The sequence below is a fragment of the Macrobrachium nipponense genome, chromosome 6 (genome assembly GCF_015104395.2).
Source record: "Macrobrachium nipponense isolate FS-2020 chromosome 6, ASM1510439v2, whole genome shotgun sequence".
NCBI lineage: Eukaryota > Metazoa > Arthropoda > Malacostraca > Decapoda > Palaemonidae > Macrobrachium > Macrobrachium nipponense.
In genome coordinates, this window is record NC_061108.1 from 80,827,886 (window position 1) to 80,854,675 (window position 26,790).

The following is a 26,790-nucleotide window of genomic DNA, read 5'->3' on the forward strand; positions in this document are numbered from 1 at the left end:
ATAAACATAATATATAATAAACAAAATCACTAAATGTAAAGAAAGAAGATAAAATAGTAGGAGGAAAAATCCAGGAGTGTACGACTAACCCGAAAGAAAGTCTACCACTCAAAGCTAGCCGGGGCCGATACTAAGAGCTGTGGCTAGGGTCTGGATGGAAGGTGCCTACGCAAGGTGAAAAGACATGCATGCATGACATAAACCACGTAGGCTGTACCCTTAAATTAAATAGGATAACTAATAACAGAGCGTAAAAGTAAGGGAAGGTTCTGGGTATGGAAGACCAAGAACGAACCCGCCACGAGGCAGAACCATGCTGCCATGCTTCCGACCTAGAGCTCGTATTTATACCTAAAAAACGGCAAATACTGACTCAAGGCCGGAAAAAACCAAATAGCAATAAACACTGATTACTTAACTTAGCTGCTGCAATGGCTGTACGCTCCATGATGAATAAATCCAATAAAAGGGCACAAAAACACAGAGCAAAAAAGGGCACGTTTATACGCTGTGCGCTAACTGAAAAGGATGTCCACCAGAGGCGCAGCAGTCGGCAGCATGGGATGGAGTAGTAGTAGTTGCTGCCCACTCTGTGGGTCGGCTCCCCTCTTGTGGGGATTTTGTAGTGGGAGATTTCTATTGGCAAGCGGTTCGTGGTAGTGGTCTCACTCGCCATAGTGTTCATACCGACACCCTCTTGGAGGGTGAGCGAGTCAGTTGTACTGACCTTTTCTTTATTTTATTTATTCTCTGGTATGTGTTAGTGCATTTACCTTAGAAATAATGGATTAAAGGATATTTCGCGCAGCGACACGAACTGAGCCCAGAAAAGTATACTGGATGGAAATCGCCGACAGTATTTAAGCGTCATTACTTAAAGTCCTTGGAAGCTCTGAAATTTTCAGCAGTTGCAGCGGGTAACATAGTTTCCCCCGACTCTGCTTAATCTTTAGTAGAAGATCCAGTTCTCCTTTCTACCTATCTCACCCAACAGTTCGTCTATACCTGCCATGTTCATCTACGTTTACCTTGAGTCTTAGCTGCTCTTATGATGGTATAGTGGGTGCCCCTTATTTTTTTGCTAGGGTCACTCACAATTGATTGTATATAATGATCTCTTTGATGTGATCCCCTTATTTTTATGCTAGGGTGACACATCTTATTTACAATGGTTACGGGTTTTGTATACTAAGTCATATACATTCCTTTATTATATTATTGTTGAAGTTTGTTCTATTCAATTTATTATTATAATTGCTTTAATTTCTTTGTACATATTAACTATACACAGATGTTAAGCTCTACATATATTCCATGTAAGCCCTGTATATATAATGTTAAATTTAAGTTAATTTTAAGAATCTTATTAACCTAAGTTTTATTTTAAGTAATATTTCTATTCTGTATCATTGTGTATATGTATATCTATTAGCAATTATATTTCTTCATTTTATGTTATCTTTTATTTGAGACCCTTTTTGTCTGTTTTATTTTGTTCTTTACAATCTTGTGCTATTTCTCTGGTACGATTTCGCGCAGCGACACGAACTGAGCCCAGAAAAGGGATTTTGACGTAAGGAAAAATCTATTTCTGGGCGATTGGTTCGTGTCGCCAGCGAAATATCCTTTAATCCATTATTTCTAAGGTAAATGTACTAACACATACCAGAGAATAAATAAAATAAAGAAAAGGTCAGTACTACCGACTCGCTCACCCTCCAAGAGGGTGTCGGTATGAACACTATGGCGAGTGAGACCACTACCACGAACCGCTTGCCAATAGAAATCTCCCACTACAAAATCCCCACAAGAGGGGAGCCGACCCACAGAGTGGGCAGCAACTACTACTACTCCATCCCATGCTGCCGACTGCTGCGCCTCTGGTGGCCATCCTGAAGTTAGCAGACAATCTTGAGCGTTGGGATGGGCAGGGCGGGATTTCGCTGGCGACACGAACCAATCGCCCAGAAATAGATTTTTCCTTACGTCAAAATCCCTTTATTCTGTCCCTCCCCACCTCCAATGGTTGGAATCAGCTATATATATATCTGACAGGTAAGTGTCATGAACAAAATGATATTGTTATGATACAATAAAATATGTTCATACTTACCTGGCAGATATATATAATCAAGTACCCGCTCAGCCTCCCCTCGGGGACAATGACATTAAAAATCTGAATAGAAAATGGGAATGGTTCCTGACACCCGCCTCCCAGCGGCGGGAATGGGTACTAACCACCTGGCCGACCACTGCGTTTGCCGGGAGTTTTGAAATTCTGTCGGACTTCGGAGAATACAGCTATATATATATCTGCCAGGTAAGTATGAACAAACTTTATTGTATCATAACAATATCATTTTTTGCTGTTTTTACTTGGAAATCAGTGTACTTTTTTTGGGGGGGTGGGGGGTAGAAGAGGAACAACTGAACCAGGTGCTTATATTTTTATATTTGTTTTTGCTGGCTTACGACAAGGTTTTGGGCCAGCAGCTGGTTCGGAATTTGAATTTTTTTTGCTGTTTTTACTTGGAAATCAGTGGAGTATTTTGGGGGGGGTTTGTGGTAGCCATTTGGCATTTATTTAGAAGAGGTTTTGATTTGCCTTGTAAAGAATTGTGTTTTTCATAGATAATTATCCAGTTAATTTAGATAATTAGTCTCAATTACTGAATGTGACTTGACTTGTAACCGACAATGTCCAACACTAGTGTATCAAGCACTTGTTATTGCAGCAAGAGTTGCAGGACAAGGTTAATGTTCGTGAAATATGACATGTACAATTTGTGTTACTTGTAGAGAACTGCTCAGTGGATAATACTTGCTTGGAGTGTGAAGGATGGGATGCAAAACAGTGGAAGACTTTAGCTTCTTATCTATCTAAATTGGATAGGGGTAGACAAAGAAAGGCTAATATTAGGCAAGACAGATTGACCGCTAGCCAAGAATTAGATGTTCTGATTGTCTCTGTTCCCACTGTTTCTCCCATTCCCAGCCCTTCTACTTTTCCTCCTAGTCCTGATCCCAACTCCCAGATTCTTAACTCTAGCAGCACTGCTGCATTGGATAGTAAATTTGACTAAGTTTGAAATATTATTTAATACAGTGACTCAATTAGGTCATTCAGTGAAGGCTCTCATGGAGCATAAGTGTTGTAAGTGAAGTGCAAGTGGAGGAGCTGGCTGTCCATCCTGCTGATTCTTCTAGGTGAAGGTCCTTGGCATACTCCCCTACACCAGGGAAAAGCCATAATGGAAGCCCAAGGTAGGTCAGTAGGGCCTGCCCACGGGCAATCGGCCCCTCAGTCTCTCTTTTTGCTAAATCCCTGGTGAAGACAGCAGATATCCGCTGGAAAGGCAGCTTTACGGAAGTGCACTGTCTTTCCTCTTGTTCTGAGGCTTCCAGCCCAGAAAAGAGGCGCTGATGGCTGTATAGTGATTCTTCCAGATCACTGACAAGGTCTGCAGCTAAAGCATCGGTGGCACCAGCTGTTTCGTGTAAGAAGTCCAGAGAAGCTGTACCTTGTGTAACTTTTCTGATATCCCAGAGAGGTTTTCTCTGGCGAGCTCATTGTCAGTTAAGAGTCGTATGTTGGCGCCAAAGCGCCCAACGTCTACCAAGCATCCAGAAGTAGTCGATCGCCCAGTGGAATACTCAGTGAACATCGTTCACTTGGTATTAGTGGAACAACCAGTTCCCAAACGACAGACAGTGAAGGGTCCCAATTGATCTTTTGCTTCTTCAGTGAGTTCGGCACTAGAAGAGGATTTTATAGTGAATTCAGCACCTCAGCAAGATCTGGCAAGACCAGGATAGTTTAGAAATCCTGTCCATTAGAAGTTGGATGATATTTTAGACTATTTAAAGAAGCCTTATGTGCCAAAACCCACCAGGGATCCTCTCCTTTCTCTGGTGTCGTCAACAGAAGACAAAGAAGTCGATGCACAAGAAGAGGCTTCATTGTCTTCAGCTTATGTAGCATTACTGAAGTTTTACTATGGAATATTGTCTCTGGAGGAATAACTCCTTTAACCTTCCTTAGAGAATCAGTTCGGGCAAAAGGAGTAAGTAGGAGCTCCAGGCAGTTACCAACAAGTTAAGGATGTGGTAGAAGTCCATAAAGTATCTTTTGCAGTCGTGAGATTTTTACTAGTAGTCACCTTGATTTGTATTGTACATAGTCTGTGGGAGTCTTATCCTTGATTTTGGCCATTTTGATGTGTATATCTAGTTAAAGTTCACTACCATCTTTCACTGCCTAAATGGTTTCCCAGTATATACTTACATATACAGTTAGGATATACAAGGGCTCAGGTTTCTAGCTATGGCCCTACAGTGTCTCCTTAGTACTGAAGACATGACAAGTATTTTTATTTATAGGTTTGTTCATGAAACTTACCTGTCAGATATATATATAGCTGTATTTTCCGAAGTCCAACAGAATTTAAAAACTTACGACACAAGTAGTGGGAGTCAGGTGGTTAGTACCCATTCCCGCCGCTGGGAGGCGGGTATCAAGAACCATTCCCATTTTCTATTCATATTTTTTCTGTCGCCGGTGTTGTAAACAACTGTTTTCAGCACCTCCGTCTTGGATTTAGGAAACTTTGGCTACTTAAGTATCCTTATTGATTTTTTGGTATCTTGACTTTGGATCGGTGGCTAGACACACGTTTTTTTGTGGAATTAATTGGATTTTGGCTTGATATCTCTTTAAACTAAGATGTCTGGGTCCAGTTTGGCTAGTGCCAGGTTTTGCACTAGAAGTGAATGTAGAGGTAGGCTACTGAAAGCATCGGTAGACCCGCATACATTGTGTAAAGAGTTGTAGGGGGCATGATTGTATGTATGAGGATCACTGCAAGGAATGTGCATGTCTTTCGGATTCTGAGTGGAAGGCGTATGAAACCTATCTTCGAAAGCTTGAGCGTGATAGGTTGAGGAGGTCTTCCTCCAGGAGCGTTTCAGGTAAACATCAGGAAGTTAATGTTTCTCCTTCTAACCCTCCTATTGTAGTAGCTACTCCTAACCCTGTAATGTTGCCTTCGGGCCCTGAAACAGTGTCTGTGGAGGGTAATGCCCTTACTTTAATATTAGAATCTATTCGAAATTTAGAATAGAAAGTGCTCACCTTAGAAGGCAAAAGTGAAGGTGCAAAGTGCAGTGACAGTGCCCCTTGTGTTGTGGAGGGTGCGTCAGATTGGCCCCATTTCGCCTCTAGGCCTGGACCTCTGCCGGACTCCCAGGTTTCAGGGAGAGGGCATGTCGAAAGCCGAAGGAGGGTTACGGGGAACCCCCACCGATCTGACGTGCCTTCGGCAGTTTCTGTTGACGCTACCCAGACTGCCAAGGAGCGAGGGCGTGCACGCCTCCTCAAGGAGTGCTTTTCTTCTTCAGAGGCTTCCTCCCCACGTAAGGGGTGGAGCTCTCAGTCAGTTTCACGCCCTTTGAAAAGGAGCGTTCGTGAACGGGACGCTTCACGTCCAGGATTTTCTCCCGAGCGACGATCTTTGCCTGACAGTGTCTTCGCAGCCTTCCCGCCGCAGAAGAGGAGTAAGGCGTCATCGGATGATGACTTTTTCGAGCGCCCCAGTCGCTCCAGAGTGCTAGCAGCGGCAGTTCCTGTGAGAAGGAAGAAGGCGTCCCCTTGCCCCTCGCCTTCTCACAGGATCAGCCCCTCTCCTGAGAGGGAGTCTTCGCCTACCGAGAAGATTCTTCGCTCTTTGCAGTATCAACTTGCTGATGTTATGTCTAAGAGAGAGACGCAACCACGTCGCCGTAGGAAGGATGACAGGCTGCCAGTAAAGAGATCTAGACAGTCTCCCTCTCCTTCTCCTCACTCGTCTCTCTCTCCCTTTTCCACCGCAAAAGAGAATAAAGACGCAAGATGTCGCACAGGCGGCCGTCGTCTTTGGTCTTAGAGAGGAGGACGCTTCACGTCCTTTCTCTTCTGCTGCTTTGCGGTCGTCTCCAGAGAGTTTTGCTGCCTTTACTCCGCAAAAGAAGACCAGGACGTCATCCGACGATGATGCTTTTGAGCGCCCCAGTCGCTCCAGGGATAGAGCTGTTGCGGTCCACATGAGAAGGAAGAAGGCGTCCCCTTGCCCCTCGTCTTCTCACAGGATCAGTCCTTCCCCTGAGAAGGAGTCTTCTCCGACAAAGAAGATCATCCTTCTAGTGCAGCAACAACTTGCTTTGTTGCTTGCCGAGAGAGAGGCAGAGCCGCGTCGGAGGAGGAAGGATGATAGACTGCCGATCAAGAGGTCCAGACAGTCCCCCTCGCCTTCTCTTCGCTCGTCTCTTTCTCCTGTTTCGTCGCCCTCTGGATTTCGTGTGGCTCCCCAGCGGGTGTCTAGAAGGCGCGAGGAACGTCTCCCCAAACGTTCTTCTGTCGAGAGGAAGGAATGTCGTTACTCTCGTAGCAAGGATTCGTTTCCTGCTCCTCAAGACGCTCCCCTCTCCTCTCTTCATGGCACTCCGTATGCGGAATATGGCGTTCGGGAGAAGTGAACAGCTCTTCGGAGGAAGCAAACGAAGAACAACCTTCAACGTCAGCGTCTTCTGACTATCAAGTCTTGGTCCGCTTACTCCGTGCTTCGTTTGGAGATAAATTCCAATCCTCGGCCCCTCGCTCTCCGCCTTCTCAGTTATCTTCTTCGAAAGCCAGCAAGACTCCGGGATTCGTGAAGATGAGGACTTCTCTTTTGACCAAGAGGGCGTTTAAGAAGGTCCATGATTGGATGGAGTCGAGGAAAGCACAAGGCAAGACCTCATTTGCCCTGCCTCCGTCAAGACTTAACGGCAAGGCAGGCATTTGGTATGAGACAGGGGAGGACGTCGGACTAAGAGCTCCCTCCTCTGCCCAAGGTGACTTTTCCAGCCTGGTTGACGCACCGAGGAGGTCTCTCCTTTCGTCGGTGAAGGTGGCTTGGACACCTTCTGAACTAGACCACCATCTTAAAGGACTCTTCCGTACGATGGAGGTATTTAATTTTGTGGACTGGTGCTTGGGGGTCCTAGATACACAGTCTCGTAGTCCGGACTCGATTAACCTGGGGGAGCTGTCCAGCATTCTGTCGTGTATGGACAAGGCCGTCAGGGATGGTTCGGAGGAGCTGGCTTCGCACTTTTGTACGGGGCGCTTAAAAAAGAGAGCGCTCTACTGCAATTTCACTGCAAAGTCGGTTTCTCCCTCGCAGAGGGCAGAGTTGTTGTTTGCCCCTCTTTCGAGCCATCTCTTTCCCCAGGCTATGATCAAGGATCTGGCCGTCAGCCTGCAAGACCTTCTAGCACAGTCTTCTAGACGTCCTGCAGTCCCTTCGACGTCTTCGCGAATACAAGCTTCTAAGAAGCAGAAGCCCTTTCGAGGCGGAGCTGCCTCAAGACCGCCTTCTCGAGGAAGAGGTCTTTCCAGAGGCAAAGCCCCTTCTAAGCTCAGGGGATGGACCTGTACGCCTTTCCCCCATTCAAGATCCTGGGAGAAGTTATGAGAAAGTTTGCAGCGTCAGAATGACGATTGCCCTGTTCTGGCCTGCGAAAGAATGGTTCACAGAGGTCATGTCCTTCGTAGTAGACTTCCCGAGGATGCTTCCATCAAGGATAGATCTACTCAGACAGCCCCACTTCGAGAGGTACCACAAAAACCTCCCCGCTCTGAGTCTGACTGCGTTCAGACTATCCAAAAGTTGGCCAGAGCGAGAGGCTTTTCAAGACCTGTGGCAAGAGCTATTGCCAATGCAAGGAGAGCTTCCTCTCTTGCAGTGTACCAATTAAAGTGGGCCGCTTTCAGGAGTTGGTGCAGAAAGAAGGGCATTTCCTCTACCACGACCTCTGTGAACCAAATAGCTGACTTCCTACTTTACCTGAGGAAGGACTTGAAGCTGGCAGTCCCGACGATCAAAGGCTACAGAAGTGTGCTGTCTGTAGTCTTTAGACATAGAGGCATGGACTTAGCAAACGACAAAGATCTTCACGATCTCGTAAGATCCTTCGAGACCACGAAGGTCCCTCAACCTAAGTTGCCATCATGGAACTTGGACGTAGTCCTAAAGTTCCTGATGTCCAGTCGTTTTGAACCTCTTCATGCTGCGTCACTAAGGGACGCTACCAGAAAGGCTGTCTTCCTAACTGCTCTGGTGACGGCGAAGAGAGTTAGCGAAATTCAAGCTATTAGCAAGCACGTTGGCTTTAAGGGGCATAATGCCGTTTGTTCATTGATCCCGACGTTTCTGGCTAAGAACGAGAATCCGTCCAACCCTTGGCCCAAGAGCTTTGAGATTAAGGGTATGGCCGAAATCATTGGATGGGAGCCAGAGAGAGTCCTGTGCCCTGTCAGGGCTCTCAAATTCTATTTGCGGAAAACGAAGGAATGTCGAGGTCCTTCTAGCAACTTGTGGCGTTCGGTCAGAAAACCAGACTTGCCGATGTCTAAGAATGCACTGGCATTCTTCTTGAGGGACACCATCAAGGAAGCGCATTCATCTTGTGAAGACAGTGACATGAAGCTGTTAAAAGTGAATGCTCACGAAGTGAGGGATATCTCTACCTCGGTAGCCTTCCAAAAGAATATGGCACTCAATGACATTTTGAGTGCCACCTTTTGGCGTAGCAACTTGGTGTTTGCTTCACACTACCTGCGGGATGTGAAGACGACATACGAGAACTGCTATTCGTCGCCGCAGACACTATGTTGGAGGCAGGAAGTAGCACTCATCCTATCCTGTAGAAAATGGTTAGGTGAGCTTTTAATTTCTTGTATTGCTTTATGGTTGTAGGGTCGACCGCCTGAGGCGGACTTCCCTTTCTTTAGCCTAAGTTATGTGGGAATTAACTTTTGTTAGGCTAGGTCAGGTGGTGGTTTTGCTTCGTTGCCCCCTCATAGTATGGTCAAATGGTCTAGTCACATTGTGGTCACGCCCCCGTTGACAGATCATCTAGAACTCACCAGCTACATAGGTCACTACCTTGCTGGAGACTCTAGTAAAGCAGAAGTAGACTTGGGTGACAGTAATCACGAAGTCAGCTATGCTAACAGGTAAGGAACCAAGATGTCAATCATCTGCATGTATATGTTTCCTAAAATCCTATTTTGTCTCTCCCTACCTCCAAAGGTGGGATTCAGCTATATATATATCTGACAGGTAAGCTTCATGAACAAAATGATATTGTTAAGATACAATAAAGTTTGTTCATACTTACCTGGCAGATATATATAATCAAAGTGCCCACCCACCTCCCCTCAGGAGACAGTGGCACTAGAAAATATGAATAGAAAATGGGAATGGTTCCTGATACCCGCCTCCCAGCGGCGGGAATGGGTACTAACCACCTGACTCCCACTACGTGTGTCGTAAGTTTTGAAGTTCTGTTGGACTTCGGAAAATACAGCTATATATATATCTGCCAGGTAAGTATGAATAAACTTTATTGTATCATAACAATATCATTTTTCCTAATTATACAAACCTGAGGTCCTTTGCATATAGTCCCACTTCATGCCATCCCACACTCTGTTTTCCTGGGCCTAAAGCAAAGTGAATCTTTACCTCTCTGTCGGGCGGGACTCCTGACTACCAGACATCCAGTTAACTATCGAACCCCTTTTTCTAAGCTTACGACCGGTTCAGCTTGGCGCTGATTACCTTCCTATTGTTAAAGGACCTCAGGTTTATATAGTTAGGAAAAATAAAATTTTCGACAAATTGTGATTTCTTCGTCTACGAGTGAGGAGCAACACGCCCAAGTTCCTGAGTTTTGGCGTTGCAGAGAGTGGCAGCTTCGTCCTCTGCATCGAGTTGCGAGCGTGTTACAATCTCCCTCGTTTGTGCACATGTTGCAGGTGCTTCCACTTCTCCTTCTCCAGAGCCTATTCATTGCTGTAAGGATCTCAAGGTGCCTGTCAAGAGGTCGAAGGTGTGAGTGTGGAGTTGGTGCAGCAGGAGTGTTTGCCTGCCCTTCTCCCTGGTACATCCAGGAGTTCAGCTCAGAGGGATTCTCATTCTATCTCGAGTGTTCGGGATTCCTCACCGGCACACGTTCGTATGTCTGCCACGCCGTTGCCCGTTCGCGGCCATGTTAGAGTCATCTGTTGGGAGAGTGCCTAGTGATGTCCCTAGTGTTGTGAATGGTTCGTCGCGGGAGTTGGCACTTGGATCCAGCCCAGACAGGTTAGTTGGTGTTTCGGGCTGTTTGGCTGCTGGTTCTTCCATTAATTTAAACGAGGAAGGCGCTTTGGATAAGCCTACACCCCCTTCTTGTCATCGGTCTCCGTTGCCGGAGCAGGAGGAGGGAGACATGCAAGAGTTTTTGTCTCCTTTTACAGAAGTTGTCTACTTCATTCATGGATTCAACAATTTGGAGAGTAGGACTCAGACTCAGTTGTCTTACACTCCTTCCTACTTGGAAGCCTTGCTGGGAGCTACACAGGATCCCAAGTCATCGTTTTAACTTCCCTTGTCGGGGCACGTCCAGTAGGTCTTGCATAAGGTTAGCGCCTCTATTTCAGATTGGGACGGTTTGCTTCACTCTAGGGGCTCTGCCAAGTTGCTACCCCCAACTCTCACGAGGCATAGGAAGTACTGTGGTATAAACTCTGCTTGCTTTGTTGATGTTGCGTCATCTTAACCCGGGCGTCATTCGTCTGAAGCCGGGATTGACTTTGGAGCAGGTGAGGTCGGTGGCTTCATCCTTGTCTCCACAGGATGCCTCAGCGTTGGAGTCTACTGCAGCCTCCATGTTGCAGACGGTTTCTTGGCTGGATTTCTGGTCTACAATCATTGCCAAGATAGTGTCTGACAGGTCCCCTGAAGGGGTGGTGAGTGCTTCCTCTCTTGCCAGTTTGTTGCAGTCGGGAGGCAAGGCGTTTTTGTATATGGCTCTCGGTGTTAATTTATGGGCTAACCTTCTCCTGATTAGAAGAGACGTGGCCTTATCCAAAATGAAAGTTCAGTTGACCTTGAGTCCTTGCTGGCATTGAGGAATCCTCCTCCTCCTCCTCCTCCTCCTCCTCCTCCTCCTCCTCCTCTCCCAGCAGCAGTCAAGAAGATCGTCACCTGGTAGGCCGTTGAGGAGTTCGGTTTTTGGTAGGGCCTGCCTGTTCGTCCCAGCCTAGGTCAGAGGACCAACGTCCCTTTTGCTCCCGTTCCTTTAAGCTGAGAAGGGCCCCCAGGGGCAGAGGTAAAGGGGGTTGTTGGTAGGTTAGGCACCTATCCCTCTCCTGTGCCACGGGTGGAGGACTGTCTGGCGTGCTGTTAGGCCAAGTGGCAGAGTTATGGGGCGGAGAAGTAGGGGGTAGATGTCCTTTGGGTGGGGTATCTACTGCTATTCGACTTCTCTTCTCTCTTGGACAAGCCGCAGCACAGGAGGGCATATCCTCCAGATTCTATGAAGTTCTGGGCTCTTCGGGAGGAAGTGCAGAAGATGCTGGACGAGGATGCAATAGAGGAAGTGGTGCGTCTGTCTCCAGGGTTTTACAGTCACATCTTGGTGCCCAAGGCATTGGGAGGTTGGAGACCTGTGATCGACTTATCTACCTTGAATCACTTCATCAGGAAGACACGGTTCAAGATGGACCCCGTGTTCAGCAGTGGCAGCTGTGAGGGAAGGTGACTTAATGCTGTCGATAGACTTGAGGGACGCATACTTCCAGATCCCTATTCATCCGATGTCCCGGAAGTTCCTTCACTTCTCTCTCAGAGTCTCTCTCGGAGACAAGGTCTTCGAGTTCCAAGTCCTGTGCTTCGAGCTGACCACAGCCCCTCAAATGTTCACAACGGTCTTCTCTCCCATCCCAAGTTGAGCCCATGCTCAGGGGATCCATTTGCTGAGGTACCTCGAAGATTGGTTGGTCTTGGCAGGTTCCAGGGAAAAGCTGCTGCAGGACAGAGATCGTCTGCTTCGGTTTTGCTGGAACTGGGCCTCGTAGTCAACCAGGAAAAGTCAAACCTTGTACCCAGTCAAAGGATTCTTTACCTGGGCATGGTCATCGATACGGCGGCTGCAAGAGTTTTCCCATCGAATCAGAGGTTGGAGAAGTTGCGAGTGGTGGCGCACAACTTCCTGTTGGAACCACATTAGTCAGCTCATCAGTGGCAGGTTCTTCTCAGAATTTTGTCTTACTTGGAGAAGCTGGTCCCTCATGGGTGTCTTCATCTTCGGTCTCTACAATAGAGACTGGGGGATTCTGGTCTGTGGCGGGGGGCTCACCCCTATTTAAGGTTCCTCTGTCTCTGGAAGTGAGAGAAGACCTTCGTTGGTGGTTGGACGACCGAAATCTTTTGAAAGGTGTCCCCTGCTTTCTCTCCCACTGAACTTTCGTCTGTTTTCAGAAGAAAGTTCAGGTTGGGGGCGCTCATTTAGGCAGCCTCATTGCCTCAGGCATTTGGAGTTTGGAGGACAAACAGCAGCAAAACAATGTCTTGGAGTTGAAGGCAGCCTTCCTGGGTCTGAAGGAGTTTCAGGAGAAAGTAGAGGGTCATTCTGTCATTCTCATGTTGGACAACACCACAGTGGTCACCTATTTGAACAAGCAGGGAGGCCTAGTTTCATGTCAACTTCACACCTTGATCGTCGAGATCCAGTGGATGGTCAGCAATTCAGTAGAGCTCTCAGCCAGGTATATCTCAGGCAAATGAAATGTGGTCGCAGACAAACTCAATCATCTTGATCAGATCCTAGGCACAGAGTGTTCCCTTCATTAGCTATTAGCAGACAGGCTCTTCCAGGTCTGGGCGAGACCCAAGCTGAACCTTTTTGCAACTTGGTTCAACAGGAAACTGGAGATATTCTGTTCAGTGGTTCCAGATCTGCTAGCGTTAGTAGAGGACGCTTCCAACATCCCTGGAACAACCTGGAGGTGTATGCTTTCCCTCTGTTTTGTTTGATCCATCGAGTTCTGAACAGGCTAGTGAGTTAGGAGGCTCTCAGGATGACTTTGGTAGCCCCTCTGTGGCCTCAGGCAGAATGGTTTCCATATCTGCTGTCATTGTTGTAGGAGGTTCCAAGAGAAATTCTCCCTTGGTGACATCTGTGCCAGCCACATGCAGAAAGGTTCCACCAGTCGGTAGAATCCCTGTCTCTTCACATTTGGAAGCTATCAATTATCTCCTTCGAGCAAGAGGCCTTTCTCAGAGAACAGCAGGGCATATGTCTAGCAGTCTCAGAAGGTTGACCTCTGCAGTTTACCAAGGCAAATGGGCAGTCTACTGTGATTGTTGTCATAAATGGGGTTTTTCTCCACTCGCTACCTCTATTCAGCGCTTAGCAGACTTTTTAACCTTCCTCAGAGATAGGCTACAGGCTGGCCCTGAGTTTAGAGTTATGCCTTAGAGGTATCGACATCTCCTTGTCCTGGGAACTTTCCTTGCTAGTTAAGGGGTTTGAGCAATCGAGTTCTCCTAGGGAGCTCAAGCTTCCGACGTGGGATGTTTCCTTGGGACTGAGAAGCTTCACTAAGGGTCCATATGAGCCATTGCGTTGCTCATCTGATAGGAACTTGACGCTCAAGACGGTTTTCCTCCTGGCCTTGGCATCTTTGAAGAGAGTGGGAGACTCCACGGTCTGAGCCATGATGTGAAGCACACCAGGGGTTGTGGGTCGGTGTCCTTCGAATTTGTCCCGGGATTCGTAGCCAAGACCCAATTCACTTCCTTTTCCATTCCATCACTGAATGACTTTGTGGGTGGTGATGCTCAAGAGCTTTTGTTGTGTCCTGTCCGGGCCCTGTGTTGCTATCTTAACCCTCTTACGCCGAAGCCCTAAAAACCAAAACGTCTCCCATATGCCGAGGCGGGTTTGGAGTGAGCGCGGTAGCGGAAAAAATAATTTTTTCAAAAAATCACAGCACGCTTAGTTTTCAAGATTAAGAGTTAATTTTTTGGCTCCTTTTTTTGTTATTGCCTGAAGTTTAGTATGCAACCATCAGAAATGAAAAAAAATATCATTATCATATATAAATAATGCGATACATGGTAGCGACATAAAAAAAAATTCATACATAATTGTATTCAAATCGAGCTGTGCAAAAAACGGTTATAGCTAACGAGTTACTTTTTTTATTGTTGTATTTTACACTAAATTGCAATAATTTTGATATATAACACATTGTAAAAGGATCAAAGCAACACAGAAAAAATATTATCACAAAATGATGCATGAATTCGTAATGCGCGGACGTAAAATTTTTTTTTTTCAGAAATTCACCATAAATCTAAATATTGTTCTAGAGACTTCCAATTTGTTTCAAAATGAAGAAAAATGATTGAATATTACGATACTGTAAGAGTTTAGCTTAGAATTGCAGTTTTCGACCATTTCGGACGAGTTAAAGTTGACCGAAGGTCGAAATTTTTATATATATATTTTTTTATATGCAAATATTGCAAAAATGAGAAAAGCTACAACCTTCACATATTTTTGTTTGTATTTTTCATGAATTTGCGCACATTTTCATATATGAAACTCTATAAAACGCCTAATATGAAATGGAGCAAATATTAGGAGAATGAGACGTTCACCTTTTGGAGATTTGCGGCCGCGAATCAGCGCGCAGAGGGAAAGAAAGTTTTTTTTAAATTCACCATAAATCTAAATATTGTGTTAGACACTTCGAATTTGTTTCAAAATTAAGATAAATGACTGTATATATTACTAGACTGTAAGAGTTTTAGCTTACAATTGCATTTTTCGACTATTTCGGTAGAGTCAAAGTTGACCGAACGTAGTTTTTTTTCTATTTATCGTGATTTATATGCAAATATTTCGAAAAAGAGAAAAGCTACAACCTTCAATCATTTTTAGTTGTATTATGCATGAAATTGTGCACATTTTCATATATAAAACTTTATGTAACGGCTACTTTTAAATGGTGCAAGCATTTCGACAATCGCAAGAAAAAATTCTGATTTTTTTGGAAGAGTTACCGCGCGGACATAAGGAAAATTTTTTTTTTTTTTTATAAATTCACCATAAATCAAAATATTGTGCTAGAGACTTCCAATTCGTTGCAAAATTAAGGTAAATGATTGAATATTACTAGAATATAAGAGTTTTAGCTTACAACTGTGTTTTTCGACCATTTCGGTAGAGTCAAAGTTGACCGAAGGTTGAAATTTTTGCACTTATCGTTATTTATATGAAAATATTTCAACACTGATAAAAGCTACAACCATGGGTAGTGTTTAGTTGTATTGTGCATGAAATTGCGCACATTTCTGATTTTTTTTTTGGAAGAGTTACCGCGCTGACGTAAGGAAAATGTTTTTTTTGTACATGAACTTTCCTGTCAGATATATACTTAGCTATACGTCTCTGACGTCACGACAGAATTCAAAACTCGCGGCACACGCGACAGGTAGGTCAGGTGATCTACCTTACCCGCCGCTGGGTGGCGGATGTAAGAACCAATCTCCCTTTCCAGCCAGAATTTTTCTGTCGCCGGTGACGACTACACCTGTGGTTGTTACCTCCTGACAGCTTTATTCATTTCTCGTTGCCGTGGATTTATTTGGACTGACTTTCGGTGAAGTACCTGATCTTGTTGGCTTGGCATACGCATTTGTGGATTGTTTTTGGATATTGATTTGGATTTTTCTTTGATTTCGAGATGTCTGAGTTAGAGGTTAGAAAAAAAAAATATCTTCTATGTTTAGATGTGTGCGTTATGGATGAATGCAAGGTGAGACTACCGAAAGCTACGGTAGATCCTCACACAGTTTGCTTTAAATGTAGAGGTAAAGAATGTTCTTTTGTTTTGTTAACCCGTGTAATGAGTGTGAGAAGTTGGATGAGGGTGAATGGAAGGCTCTTTCTTCCTACTTGAGGAAGTTAGAGAAAGACAGGGTGAGAAAGGCTTCGTCTAGGAGTTCTAGTAAGTCTCGTATTAGCGAGGTAGAAGAAAATCCTGTTGTAGCATTAGAACCTTCTCCAGTTTCAGCTCCTGCGCCCTGCATCGAACCTAAGGATACGACTACGGAAGTGGCAACCATGAGAGCCACGATCCTTAGCATGGAAAAGAAGATTCGTTCGTTGCAAGGTAAGAGTAGTGAAGGTGAATTGTGCAGTGACCCCAGTGCAGTGGAGGGTGCGTCTGATCGGCTCCTTAATGCTTCCAGGCCTAGACCTCTTCCAGACTCCCAGTCCCAGTGGAGGAGGAAAGTCAAAAGCCGCAGGAAGGTTAGGGAGAACTCCCACCGATCAGGCGTCCCCTCGGTAGATCCTGATGCTCGTACCCAGGCTGCCCTTGTTCGCGCGAAGAAGGAGGTATTGCGCCAATGCTTCTCTTCGTCTTCCTCACCTTCGCCTAGAAGAGGATGGAGCGCCTCGGATTCTTCGCGACCGCTGAAGAGAGCCTGGAAGGCGCCTGGCTCCTTTCCTTCCAGCCCGGAAGTTTTTCCAGAAGAGCCGGAAGTAGAGATCAAGAAACCCAGGAGGGAGCAGGAGTTCTCGCCTCATAGTAGGCTTCGAGCCTCTTCTCCGGTGGAGGATTTTACAAGATCTCCAGCTCGAATTCTTGCTGGACTGCAAGCGCAGATTTCGGCGCTGGCGGGCTCCTTGGCAGGAGGAACGCGTCGGAAAGACGTCTCTCTCCCTGTCAAGAAGTCTAGGATTCCTTCGCCTGTGTTACCGTCTCAGTCAGAGTCGGTTCTCTCCCCTTTATCAGCGGATGGAAGGAGGCGCTCTTCCCTCGGCAGGCGCTTGTCGTCTTCCAGGCGTCAATCGCCCAAGAAGCTTTCTCCTGGTGACTACATCTCTCCAGTAGGAAGGGATCTAGAGCCTAGTAGGCGTTCGTCTAAAGACAGGCGTACAGCCTCGTCCTCTCGCTCTTTTACGAAGATCCTTCATTCTCCGGACAAGAGAGCCTACTCTTTGATGGATTCGTCAAGAGACAGGATCTCGCCTTATGTTAGGCGCCTTGAGCCTAGTAGGCGCTACTCCCCAAGTAGACGCTCTCCCGCTCCCAGGCGTGGTGCGGAGGATAGGCGCTTTTCTCCTGATAGGCGCGGCTCTCCTTTTAGCCGCTCGGTTCAGGACAGGCGTGTAGAGCCTGAAAGATTTGTCTCTTCTGGGAGACTACCTTTTGAAGAGACACACAAGTCGGGAACGAAGTTTGTGGAGCATGGTAGACGCCGGTCTCCTAGTAGGCGACCTTCATCCAGGGGGGGGGGGGTCTTCGCTCTCCTGTAATAAGGTCAGGCGCCAAGAGCCTAGTAGGCGTTCGCCTCATGGTAGGCGCAGCTCGCCTGGCAGCCGCTCTCCTTTGAACAGGCGCATGGATCCTGAAAAGCGCCTTGAGCATAGTAGGCTCTCCTCTCCTAGCAGGCGCTCCCCCTTGGAAGCCCGGAATTCTAGGAGTAGGATTAAGGAGCAAAGAGCACGCACTCATCAGAGTAGGAAGGACTCATTCGAGAGGAGCTCTCCAGAAACTTTGGCTTCTCCTGATAGGCGCCAGTCTGCTACTAGACACTCTCTGGACAGGCGCATTTCTTTAGAGAAGGCTAACTGCCCTCGTAAAGAAGCGGAGGGTTCTTCAGTGGATGAAGTTGAACCTTCAGAAGAGGATTTGGTGAAGGACTCGTCAGTTTCGTCCTATAAGATCCTTACAGATCTACTTCTTCAAGAGTTTGGAGACTCCCTTACTCCCGTCGCTCCTCCGTCTCCTCTCTCTTTATTCTCTACTTCGAAGAAGACGAAAGTTTCCTCTTGTGTGAGGATGAAGCCAACCATCTCAATGAAGAAGGCTTTGAGAGGTGTTGGTGATTGGCTGCTTTCTAAGGAAGAGAAAGGGAAAACTGTGTTTTCTTTCCCTCCTTCCAAGCTTACGGGCAGACTTGGATTTTGGTACGAGTCTGGAGAACCCCTAGGTCTGGGTCTTCCTTCATCGGCAGATGCGGACTTCTCTTCTCTGGTAGATGCAGCACGACGCTCGGCTCTTTTGTCTGCTAAAACTACCTGGGCTATGAACGAGCTTGACCACCTGCTGAAGGGAATGTTTAGAGTCTTGGAAGTCTTCAACTTCCTTGACTGGTCTTTGGGTGTCTTGGCTAAGAAGACTCAGAACCCGGATGCTATTTTCGCCAGAAGATCTAAACAGTGTTCTAACGTGCATTGACAAAGCAGTTAGAGATGGATCGGAGCGAAATAGCCTCCCTATTTGGAGCAGGGATCCTTAAGAAGAGATCAGTCTTCTGCTCTTTTCTGACTAAGTCTGTTTCGCATGCCCAAAGAGCCTCTCTCCTGTATTCGCAGCTCTCGCCTCTGCTATTTCCGAAGAAGATAATCCAGGACATCTCAGGATCTATCTCTGCGAAGGCGACTCAGGACATGCTCGCGCAGTCGGCACGGAAGCCTAGGACCTCCTTCCACCTTACAAGAAGACGAAGAAGGAGACTCCAGCTAGACAGGAGCCCTTTCGAGGGGGCCCCCCCCCTTCTAGAGCCTCTACTCGAGAGGTAATAGACCTTTCAAGAGAGGTAGATCCTTCTCACGCTCTGTCAGAGCTAAGAAGTAGGGAAGTAGTCCTCCAAACACCAGTAGGTGCCAGACTTCTAAGATTCTCGGAAGCCTGGGCAAAGAGAGGAGCGGACAACTGGTCCCTCTCAATTATAAGGAAAGGATATCTGATTCCTTTTACGGAAAGACCACCGTTGACACGACTCTGAGGGAGTTGGTGGCCAGGTACAGGGATCCATCATGAGCCTTGCGTTAACACAAGCAGTGGAACAAATGTATTCGAGAGAGGGCTTAGAGCTAGTGAGCGACCCTTGCCAACAGAGGGCTTTTAGCAAGTGAACCGCCTTTTTCTAGTTCCAAAAGCCTCAGGAGGATGGAGACCGGTTCTGGATGTAAGCGCCCTGAATATCTTTGTAAAGAAAAGAGGAAGTTCGCCATGGAGAACGACATCCTCAGTGTTGGCGGCCCTTCGGCCAGGGGACTGGATGGTGTCCTAGATCTTCAGGACGCTTACTTCCATGTGCCTATCCATCCTTCGTCAAGGAAATACCTCAGGTTCATGATGGGAGGAAGGATATTCCAGTTCAGGGCCTTGTGCTTCGGCCTTTCAACAGCCCCTCAGGTCTTTACAGGCCTAATGAAAATGTAGCAAGATGGCTACATTTGGAGGGAGTCAGAGTGTCCCTTTACTTGGACGACTGGCTGATCAGAGCCAAGTCTCAGGAAAGATGTTTGGAGGACCTACAAAAGACCCTTTTCATGGCAAGTTCTCTGGGACTTTTGGTGAACTTTCAAAAGTCTCAGTTGATCCCCAGTCAAGATCGTATCTATCTGGGGTTATTCGGATGGCTTCTCTGGATTTTCGGCTTTTCCGTCTCCAGAACGGATAGCCCGAGGGTCAGAGAAAGTCAAAGCCTCCTAGAGAAAGAAGTATGCACAGCGAGGGAGTGGATGAGTTTGTTGGGGACACTCTCCTCGTTGGAGCAATTCCTTTCTCTAGGAAGGTTGCACCTCAGACCTCTCCAGTTCTTTCTTCATCGAAACTGGAGGTGTCGTTCACAAAACCTAGAGTTCTTCGAGATCTCAAGGGAAATCAAGAAGGACCTCTCTTGGTGGGCCAACCCTCTCAGGTTTGCAGAAGGGATGTCCCTTCACATTCCGAACCCCAACCAAGTGTTGTATTCCGACGCCTCGGAAACAGGTTGGGGAGCGACGCTCGGTTCAAGAGAAGTGTCAGGCACCTGGAACAAGGAACAGGTGACCTGGCACATCAACAAGAAGGAGCTGATGGCGGTTTGGCTAGCTTTGAAAGCTTTCGAGCCCCACGTCCTAGCTTCAGCAGTACAGATCAACTCGGACAACACCACGGCCCTGGCTTACATCAGGAAGCCAGGGGGAGGGGGGGACTCACTCTTTCTCCCTGTACGGAGGACAGCCAAAAGAACTTCTGCTTTGGGCAGAGCAAAGGAAGATTTGTCTCCTTACCAGGTTCGTACAGGGAGAAAAGAACGTCAGAGCAGACCTCCTAAGCAGGAAAGATCAAGTCCTGCCTGCAGAGTGGACTCTTCACGAAGATTTTTGCCAGGACCTGTGGAAGCTTTGGGCAAGGCCTCATATAGACCTCTTCGCCACAGCCAAGAATGCGAGGATAGCCAACTACTGCTCTCCGATATCGGACCCAAGGCAGTGTCGATAGACGCGTTCCTACTAGATTGGAAGGGTCTAGACATGTATGCTTTTCCTCCATTCAAGATACTGGGAGAGACTCTAAAGAAATTTGCAGAATCGGAGGCAGCAAGGATGACGCTGGTAGCCCCGTTCTGGCCCGCACAAGTATGGTTCACAGAGGTACTGGAATGGTTAGTAGATCTTCGAGAACATTACCACAGAGGATCGCATCTGCTCAGACAACCCCACTTCGAGAGGTATCACAAAAACCTCCCCGCTCTAGATCTGACTGGCTTCAGACTGTCAAAAGTTTGGTCAGAACGAGAGGCTTTTCTGCAAGAGTTGCAACGGCTATCGCAGCAGCAAGAAGGCCTTCTACCCTTAGAGTCTACCAATCGAAGTGGGACGTCTTTCGGCGATGGTGTAGGAACCATCACTTTTCCTCTTCCAGTACCTCGGTGACCCAAATAGCAGACTTCCTACTTTTCCTTAGGGAAGAAAGTGGATTGGCGGTATCAACCATTAAAGGCTATCGTAGCATGCTATCTGCAGTGTTTAGGCACAGAAACTTAAACATTTCAGAAGATAAGGACCTTCATGATCTAATAAGATCGTTTGAAACATCCAAGAAGGTTTCTCCAGGGGTTCCGAGTTGGAATCTGGATGTAGTGCTACGCTACCTGAGGTCCAATAAGTTCGAACCGCCTCAGTCTGCATCGTTTAGAGACCTCACGAAGAAGACAATTTTCCTCATGGCATTGGCTTCCGCAAAGAGGGTTAGTGAACTCCATGCACTAGAAGGAAATGTGGGATTCAGAGGAGATGCAGCTATCTGTTCGTTCCTTCCTTCGTTCTTAGCCAAGAACGAGAACCCCTCAAATCCTTGGCCTAGGAGCTTTGAAGTACAAGGATTGTCTGCATTAGTAGGCGAGGAAGCAGAGAGGTCGCTAGAAGTTTGAAATTCTATCTTCAGAGAAAGAAAAAACTTAAGGGCAATGATGTCAACCTTTGGTGCTCTGTAAGAGATCCAAGGAGGACTCTTTCGAAGAATGCGCTGTCTTTCTTTATCAGAAGCCTGGTGAAAGAAGCGCATGCGATATGTGAGGAAAGTCAATTCAAAGTTCTTAAGGTCAAAGCTCATGAGGTAAGAGCTATTGCCACGTCATTGACTTTTAACAAAAACATATCCCTGAGTAATATTATGAAGGCAACATTCTGGCGTTGCAACTCAGTCTTTGCAAACCACTATCTGAGAGACGTCAAAATTACGTATGAGAAGTGCTTCGGGTTAGGCCCGTACGTATCGGCGGATTCGGTGCTGGGGCAGGGAGCTGAGACATATCCTTAGTAGTATATAGTTTTCCCCTTGTTAGGTTGTAAGTTTTTGGTTGTTTGAAAGAACATGCGGGTAGGCATGTTTTTCATTTCGTAGTCTAACAATGATTAGATTGGTTAGGTGATCGGTTTATGTTTGAGCTCCATTTTGCAAATGACAGTGGTTTAGGTTCTGTAATAGAAGTGGGCGAATCCCCGTTGACAGATCCTGCTCGGATTCTATCAAGTAAGCGGATAACCAAATCCCTTTGATAGACCCAAAGAGTCTGTCAGCTGTAGGTCACGCCCTCGCTGAAGCTCTTAAGGCAACGCAGACTCATAGACAGTAACTACGAAGTCTTCTGCCTAAACAGGTAAGAACCAAGGTTGTATTTACATCCTACAACTAGTGTTGGTTTTCCCCTTTTTTCCATATTTATATTGCTGTCTCTTTCCCTCCACCAAGGGTGTCAATCAGCTAAGTATATATCTGACAGGAAAGTTCATGTACAAAAATGTTATTGTTAGTATACAATAAGGTTTTGTACATACTTACCTGGCAGATATATACGATTGATGGCCCGCCCAGCCTCCCCTCAGGAGACCGGTGGAAGGAAAAATTCTGGCTGGAAAGGGAGATTGGTTCTTACATCCGCCACCCAGCGGCGGGTAAGGTAGATCACCTGACCTACCTGTCGCGTGTGCCGCGAGTTTTGAATTCTGTCGTGACGTCAGAGACGTATAGCTAAGTATATATCTGCCAGGTAAGTATGTACAAAACCTTATTGTATACTAACAATAACATTTTTTTTTTTTTTTTTATAAATTCACCCTAAATCGAAATATTGTGCTAGAGACTTCCAATTTGTTGCAAAATTAAGGTAAATGATTGAATATTACTAGAATATAAGAGTTTTAGCTTACAACTGTGTTTTTCGACCATTTCGGTAGTCAAAGTTGACCGAAGGTTGAAATTTTTGCACTTATCGTTATTTATATGAAAATATTTCAACACTGATAAAAGGTACAACCATGGATTGTTTTTAGTTGTATTGTGCATGATATTGCGCACATTTCCATATGTAAAAATTTATGTAACGACAAATTTAAAATGGTGCAAACATTAGGACAATCGCACGAAAAAAATTTATCGGAAGAGTTACCGCGTGGACGTAAGGAAAAAGTTTTTTCATAAATTCACCATAAATCGAAATATTGTGCTAGAGATGTCCAATTTGTTTCAAAATGAAGGCAAATGATTGAATATTACTAGAATATAAGAGATTTAACTTACAATTTCGTTTTTCAACCATTTCGGTAGTCAAAGTTGACCGAAGGTTGAAATTTTGGCACTTATCATTATATATATGAAAATATTTCAAAATTGATAAAAGCTAGAATCATGAGTATTTTTTTTTTGTATTCTACATTAAATTGCGCACATTTTCATATATAATACTTCATGTAACGGATAATTTAAAACGGTGCAAAAATTATGTCAAAGTGACGAAATAATTTTTGAGATATGTCACTGATACTTTTTAGTGCGATAAGAAAGAAATTCGCGCTTGCACGCCTGCGTAACAATAGTAAACAAAACAACGCCTTGATCCGAGAACTCCCAGCATCCCCCAAGGCGTGTGATTCAAAAGTTTTCGTCTGGTAGGCCTATAAGTATTTTTCCGCCGCAAATTTTAGAAAAAACTTTTTTGAGTCGACGTATAATACGTCCAATTGGCATATGGGAGACATTTTGACTCGACGTTTAATACACCCAATCGGCTTCAGAGGGTCAAAAGGACACGGCACCTTAGGCCAGACTGCCACAAATCTATGAACATGTTTTCCTTGGGTCCTGTGGTGGCTACCCAGCAGATTATGTAACTCATCATTGCCCTTAACAGGGCACTTTTGTATCTTACCTAAGATGATTGTGTGGATGAGACAATGAGTGAGTTGGCTGGTCTCTCCTTCTCTTGTACCTTTCCTTCTTCCTCCAGGTGGGTTAGGAATAGACATGTCATTCGCTGGACTGGTATGATACATGTGAGTAAGGTAGTCATACTGATAGTGTGGTCGATTGGCTTACAAATATCCAATCCTCTATTCGGTAGCATATGCTCCGCTCCTTGGTAAGGGGGAGTTGGGAGTGGTAACAAACCCTGGTGTGTTGGTTTGTTATTGGACAGTCAAAGTTTCTCTTTGGTTCCCTATAGTACAATGATTCTCTTATATGTCATTGTACATGGCTCAGAGTCTGGGCGTTTAGATATCAATTTATCTAGCTTCTCACGGGCTTCAGTCCCTCTCCAGAAATCATTTATTTCTGGAGCTCGACTGGTGAGTAGGCCCCCAGCTGGTTTAGGATGTCTTGTACCTCCCTCCAAGTATAAGTCTATCCTATTGTTAAGACCGAAGGTTTGTTCGCATATGAACAAATGACAAATTTTCTAAGACAATTTGTATTTTCCATAGCTACAAACCTGAGGTCTTAACATTGTGCTGCCCACCTATAGCTGCCCCTCTGTCTGCTAAGACATCCTGAGTTGGGAAAGACTGACGCGGTGGCATAGATGCGTGGTCCTTGACCACTCTTCACCCGATATACACACACTGTGCCAGATCTCACAAGATTCCTTGCTTTCATTTGTGAGTTAACTGGATCCAGCTAGTTGCTAGAAATTATCCTATTGTTAAGACCTCAGGTTTGTAGCAAAGAAAAATGCAAATTGTTTTAGAAAATTTGTCATGCTTCTGTTAATAGTGGTTTTAGTTTATTGGCACACCCTTGGGAACAAAACCTCCTCCAATAACCGGGGAATGCCTGTAGTCTTTTATGTTGTGTAGTTAGAGAGCTGTACTTCATATAGTAAATACCCTGAAAAGTGGATATTTAATGGGGCAATGTTATTTTTCTATATGGATATTTCATAAAACATTAGTTTTAAATTCCATAGAGACCACTTGAAGGAGAGACCTTACGGTCTGTTGAATTCATAATACGTATCTGTACAGGCAGTCCCTGGTTAACCTGCTTATTTGTGCTGTTAACTAGAGATCGTCGCTGTTAACCGGAGATCAGTGCTGCTAACCAGATATCAGCGCAGAAAATCCTGTTAACAGCGTCGCTAGACAAGTGCCATAAATCCAGATAGCCTTTAACTGGAGGCTGCCTGTATGTAATAAAAAATTGTCAGAACTCTCATTTTTTTCTTGATATTAAAACTTGAAATTATTTTGCAGTTTGATGAAGATGCAGAGGAAGCTGCAACGCAAGGAAGAAAAATAGCTCAGTTAGATGGTTTGGAAGCTGCGTGGAGGGCTGATCAAGAAGCCTTAGGTGAAGCATCGCATTATGCAAGTTCATATTTTTCATGGCTAAGCTATGGCACATCGTTCATGACCAACATTATTGAGAATATTCAGGTAAGCATGTCATAGTTCCCAGCTGCATTAGTGTTGCAAATTAGGTAAGGGTAAATGGGATTTTAGAATGTTCTAATCTGAGGGTACAAGGACAGAATAGGGGAAAGCATACTGGCAGTGAGTGAGTGTTTGATAAATAGATTAGAAAGCAATAAGATGAAAAATGAATCAGAGAAGTCACTTTGTAGAAATTCATATCCGGGGCACTGAGAAATATACCCTTCTGTAGGATATTGCCTACCCACTTGGAAGCCCCAGTTAAATCTTATTGGAAGGTCTTTGTTGGTGTGGCCTTAAGAAGTGATTAAGGCAAGGGTTTGTATATAAAGTGCAACCAGTTACTGTTAATACTAATTTGTTACTATGAATGAATTTTTTTAGATAAGGCCGGCATCTTAAATGCATTTTGGTTCCATTTGGAATTCATTTGTTATTGGTATGTTGTGCTCTGTCAGATGTTTATGATAGGAAAACTTTAATTTCTTCACGATAAAAAATTTAAATTAGAAACCAAAGTAATTTTTCTCATGCAGTTTTATTTGTTTACTGAAAATAGAAATACCTTATTTTTTCCTTTTTTAGTTGAAAATCCGGGATGTACATCTGAGGTATGAGGACAACCAAAGTATTATGGGGCAAACATTTGCATTTGGTTTAACAGTAGACTCCCTAGCTCTTCAAAGCTCAGACGACCACTGGATTCCAAGGTAATGATATACCGAGTGTTATACAGTAGTTTTGTAGTTCTTTTTGAATGAAGAATCAGGCAAGAAATGAAAGCTGAAGAGTGTTTCCTTTTCATGGAGAGCAAGCTGTAAATCCGTCTGAATGTTAGGACAATGTATAGCATTAAGATATTTTTGGGAAAGGCTAGAAATATTTTTATTAGGAATAATCAAGAGGATATATATACTTATACTACAGCAAATTATAAATTCATTAAATTCAGCCATTATAAATAGATTTCAAAGGAAAGCTAGAAAGGATGAATACACTTGTTTCTTCATACCAACACTTTTCATGCTTTACAGTTTTGCCTGTTTAATTAGTACAGGCAGTCCCCGGTTATTGACAGAGTTGGTCAATGGAGAATCAGTTTTATGGTGCTTGTCTATCACCATAAAATGGGCGATTTATGGCGCCATAACATGCCGAGTTCGAGTTATTGGTGCCATAAGGTGCCAATAATAGTTATGGCACCATAACATAACTAAAGGAGGTGCCATTAACAGGATGTTGGTGCCATAAGTGTCATAAATCACCAAGTTTCGGTTAATGGTGGTTTTGGCTTATCAGCACCCTGCCTATACAGAACCCCCACCGATAACAAGGGACTGCCTGTATAACGTTTTGGAGGGCTAATTATCAATGCAGTTTGATGCAAATAATTCATTATGAAGGAAAACTTTTACCAGGCATCTATAGCTTGCAAGTGGTGCGATTTGTCAATTACCATTTTGAATGCTTTTATGTTTGTAATCAGGCACTCAGTCTTGTATACTACTTGTTACCATATATTAAACAATGAAATAAACAGATATTTTTCATGATGTATTTATAACTTATGAACTGTTGTTTCTGGGTTGATGGTAGTTGTATGAATTTCAAAACTAGGCCTTGATAAGTATGAGTATCATGACTACTACTGTTATTATTGTGTAGTACCTGATCTGTAGGAGGGTACAGCATTCCTTCAGATAGACATAACTGAATCTTAATGTGAAAGGTCTCTTGTACGTATATTGATGTTGTTCATATGCAAACAAACCTTCGGTCTTAACAATAGGATAATTTCTAGCGCCTGGCTGAATCCAGTTAAAACTCAGATGAAAGCAAGGAATCTTGTGAGATCTGGCAACGTGTGCGTATGTCGGGTGAAGAGTGGTCACAGACCATGCACCTACACCACTGACTGTGTCAATCTTTCTTAACTGC

The 26,790-nt window shown here is 45.0% G+C and overlaps 1 protein-coding gene across 4 annotated transcripts in view; it reads left to right on the forward strand.

Moving 5' to 3' along the window:
• LOC135216276 (intermembrane lipid transfer protein VPS13D-like) overlaps positions 1-26,790 on the forward strand; it is a 999,641-nt gene that overhangs the window by 40,383 nt on the left and 932,468 nt on the right. For all 4 annotated transcript variants that reach the window (XM_064251439.1, XM_064251442.1, XM_064251440.1 and 1 more), the window contains exons 3-4: positions 24,673-24,855; positions 25,438-25,562. In XM_064251439.1, the coding sequence (XP_064107509.1) occupies positions 24,673-24,855; positions 25,438-25,562 (308 nt within the window). The remainder of the gene's footprint in view (positions 1-24,672; positions 24,856-25,437; positions 25,563-26,790) is intronic.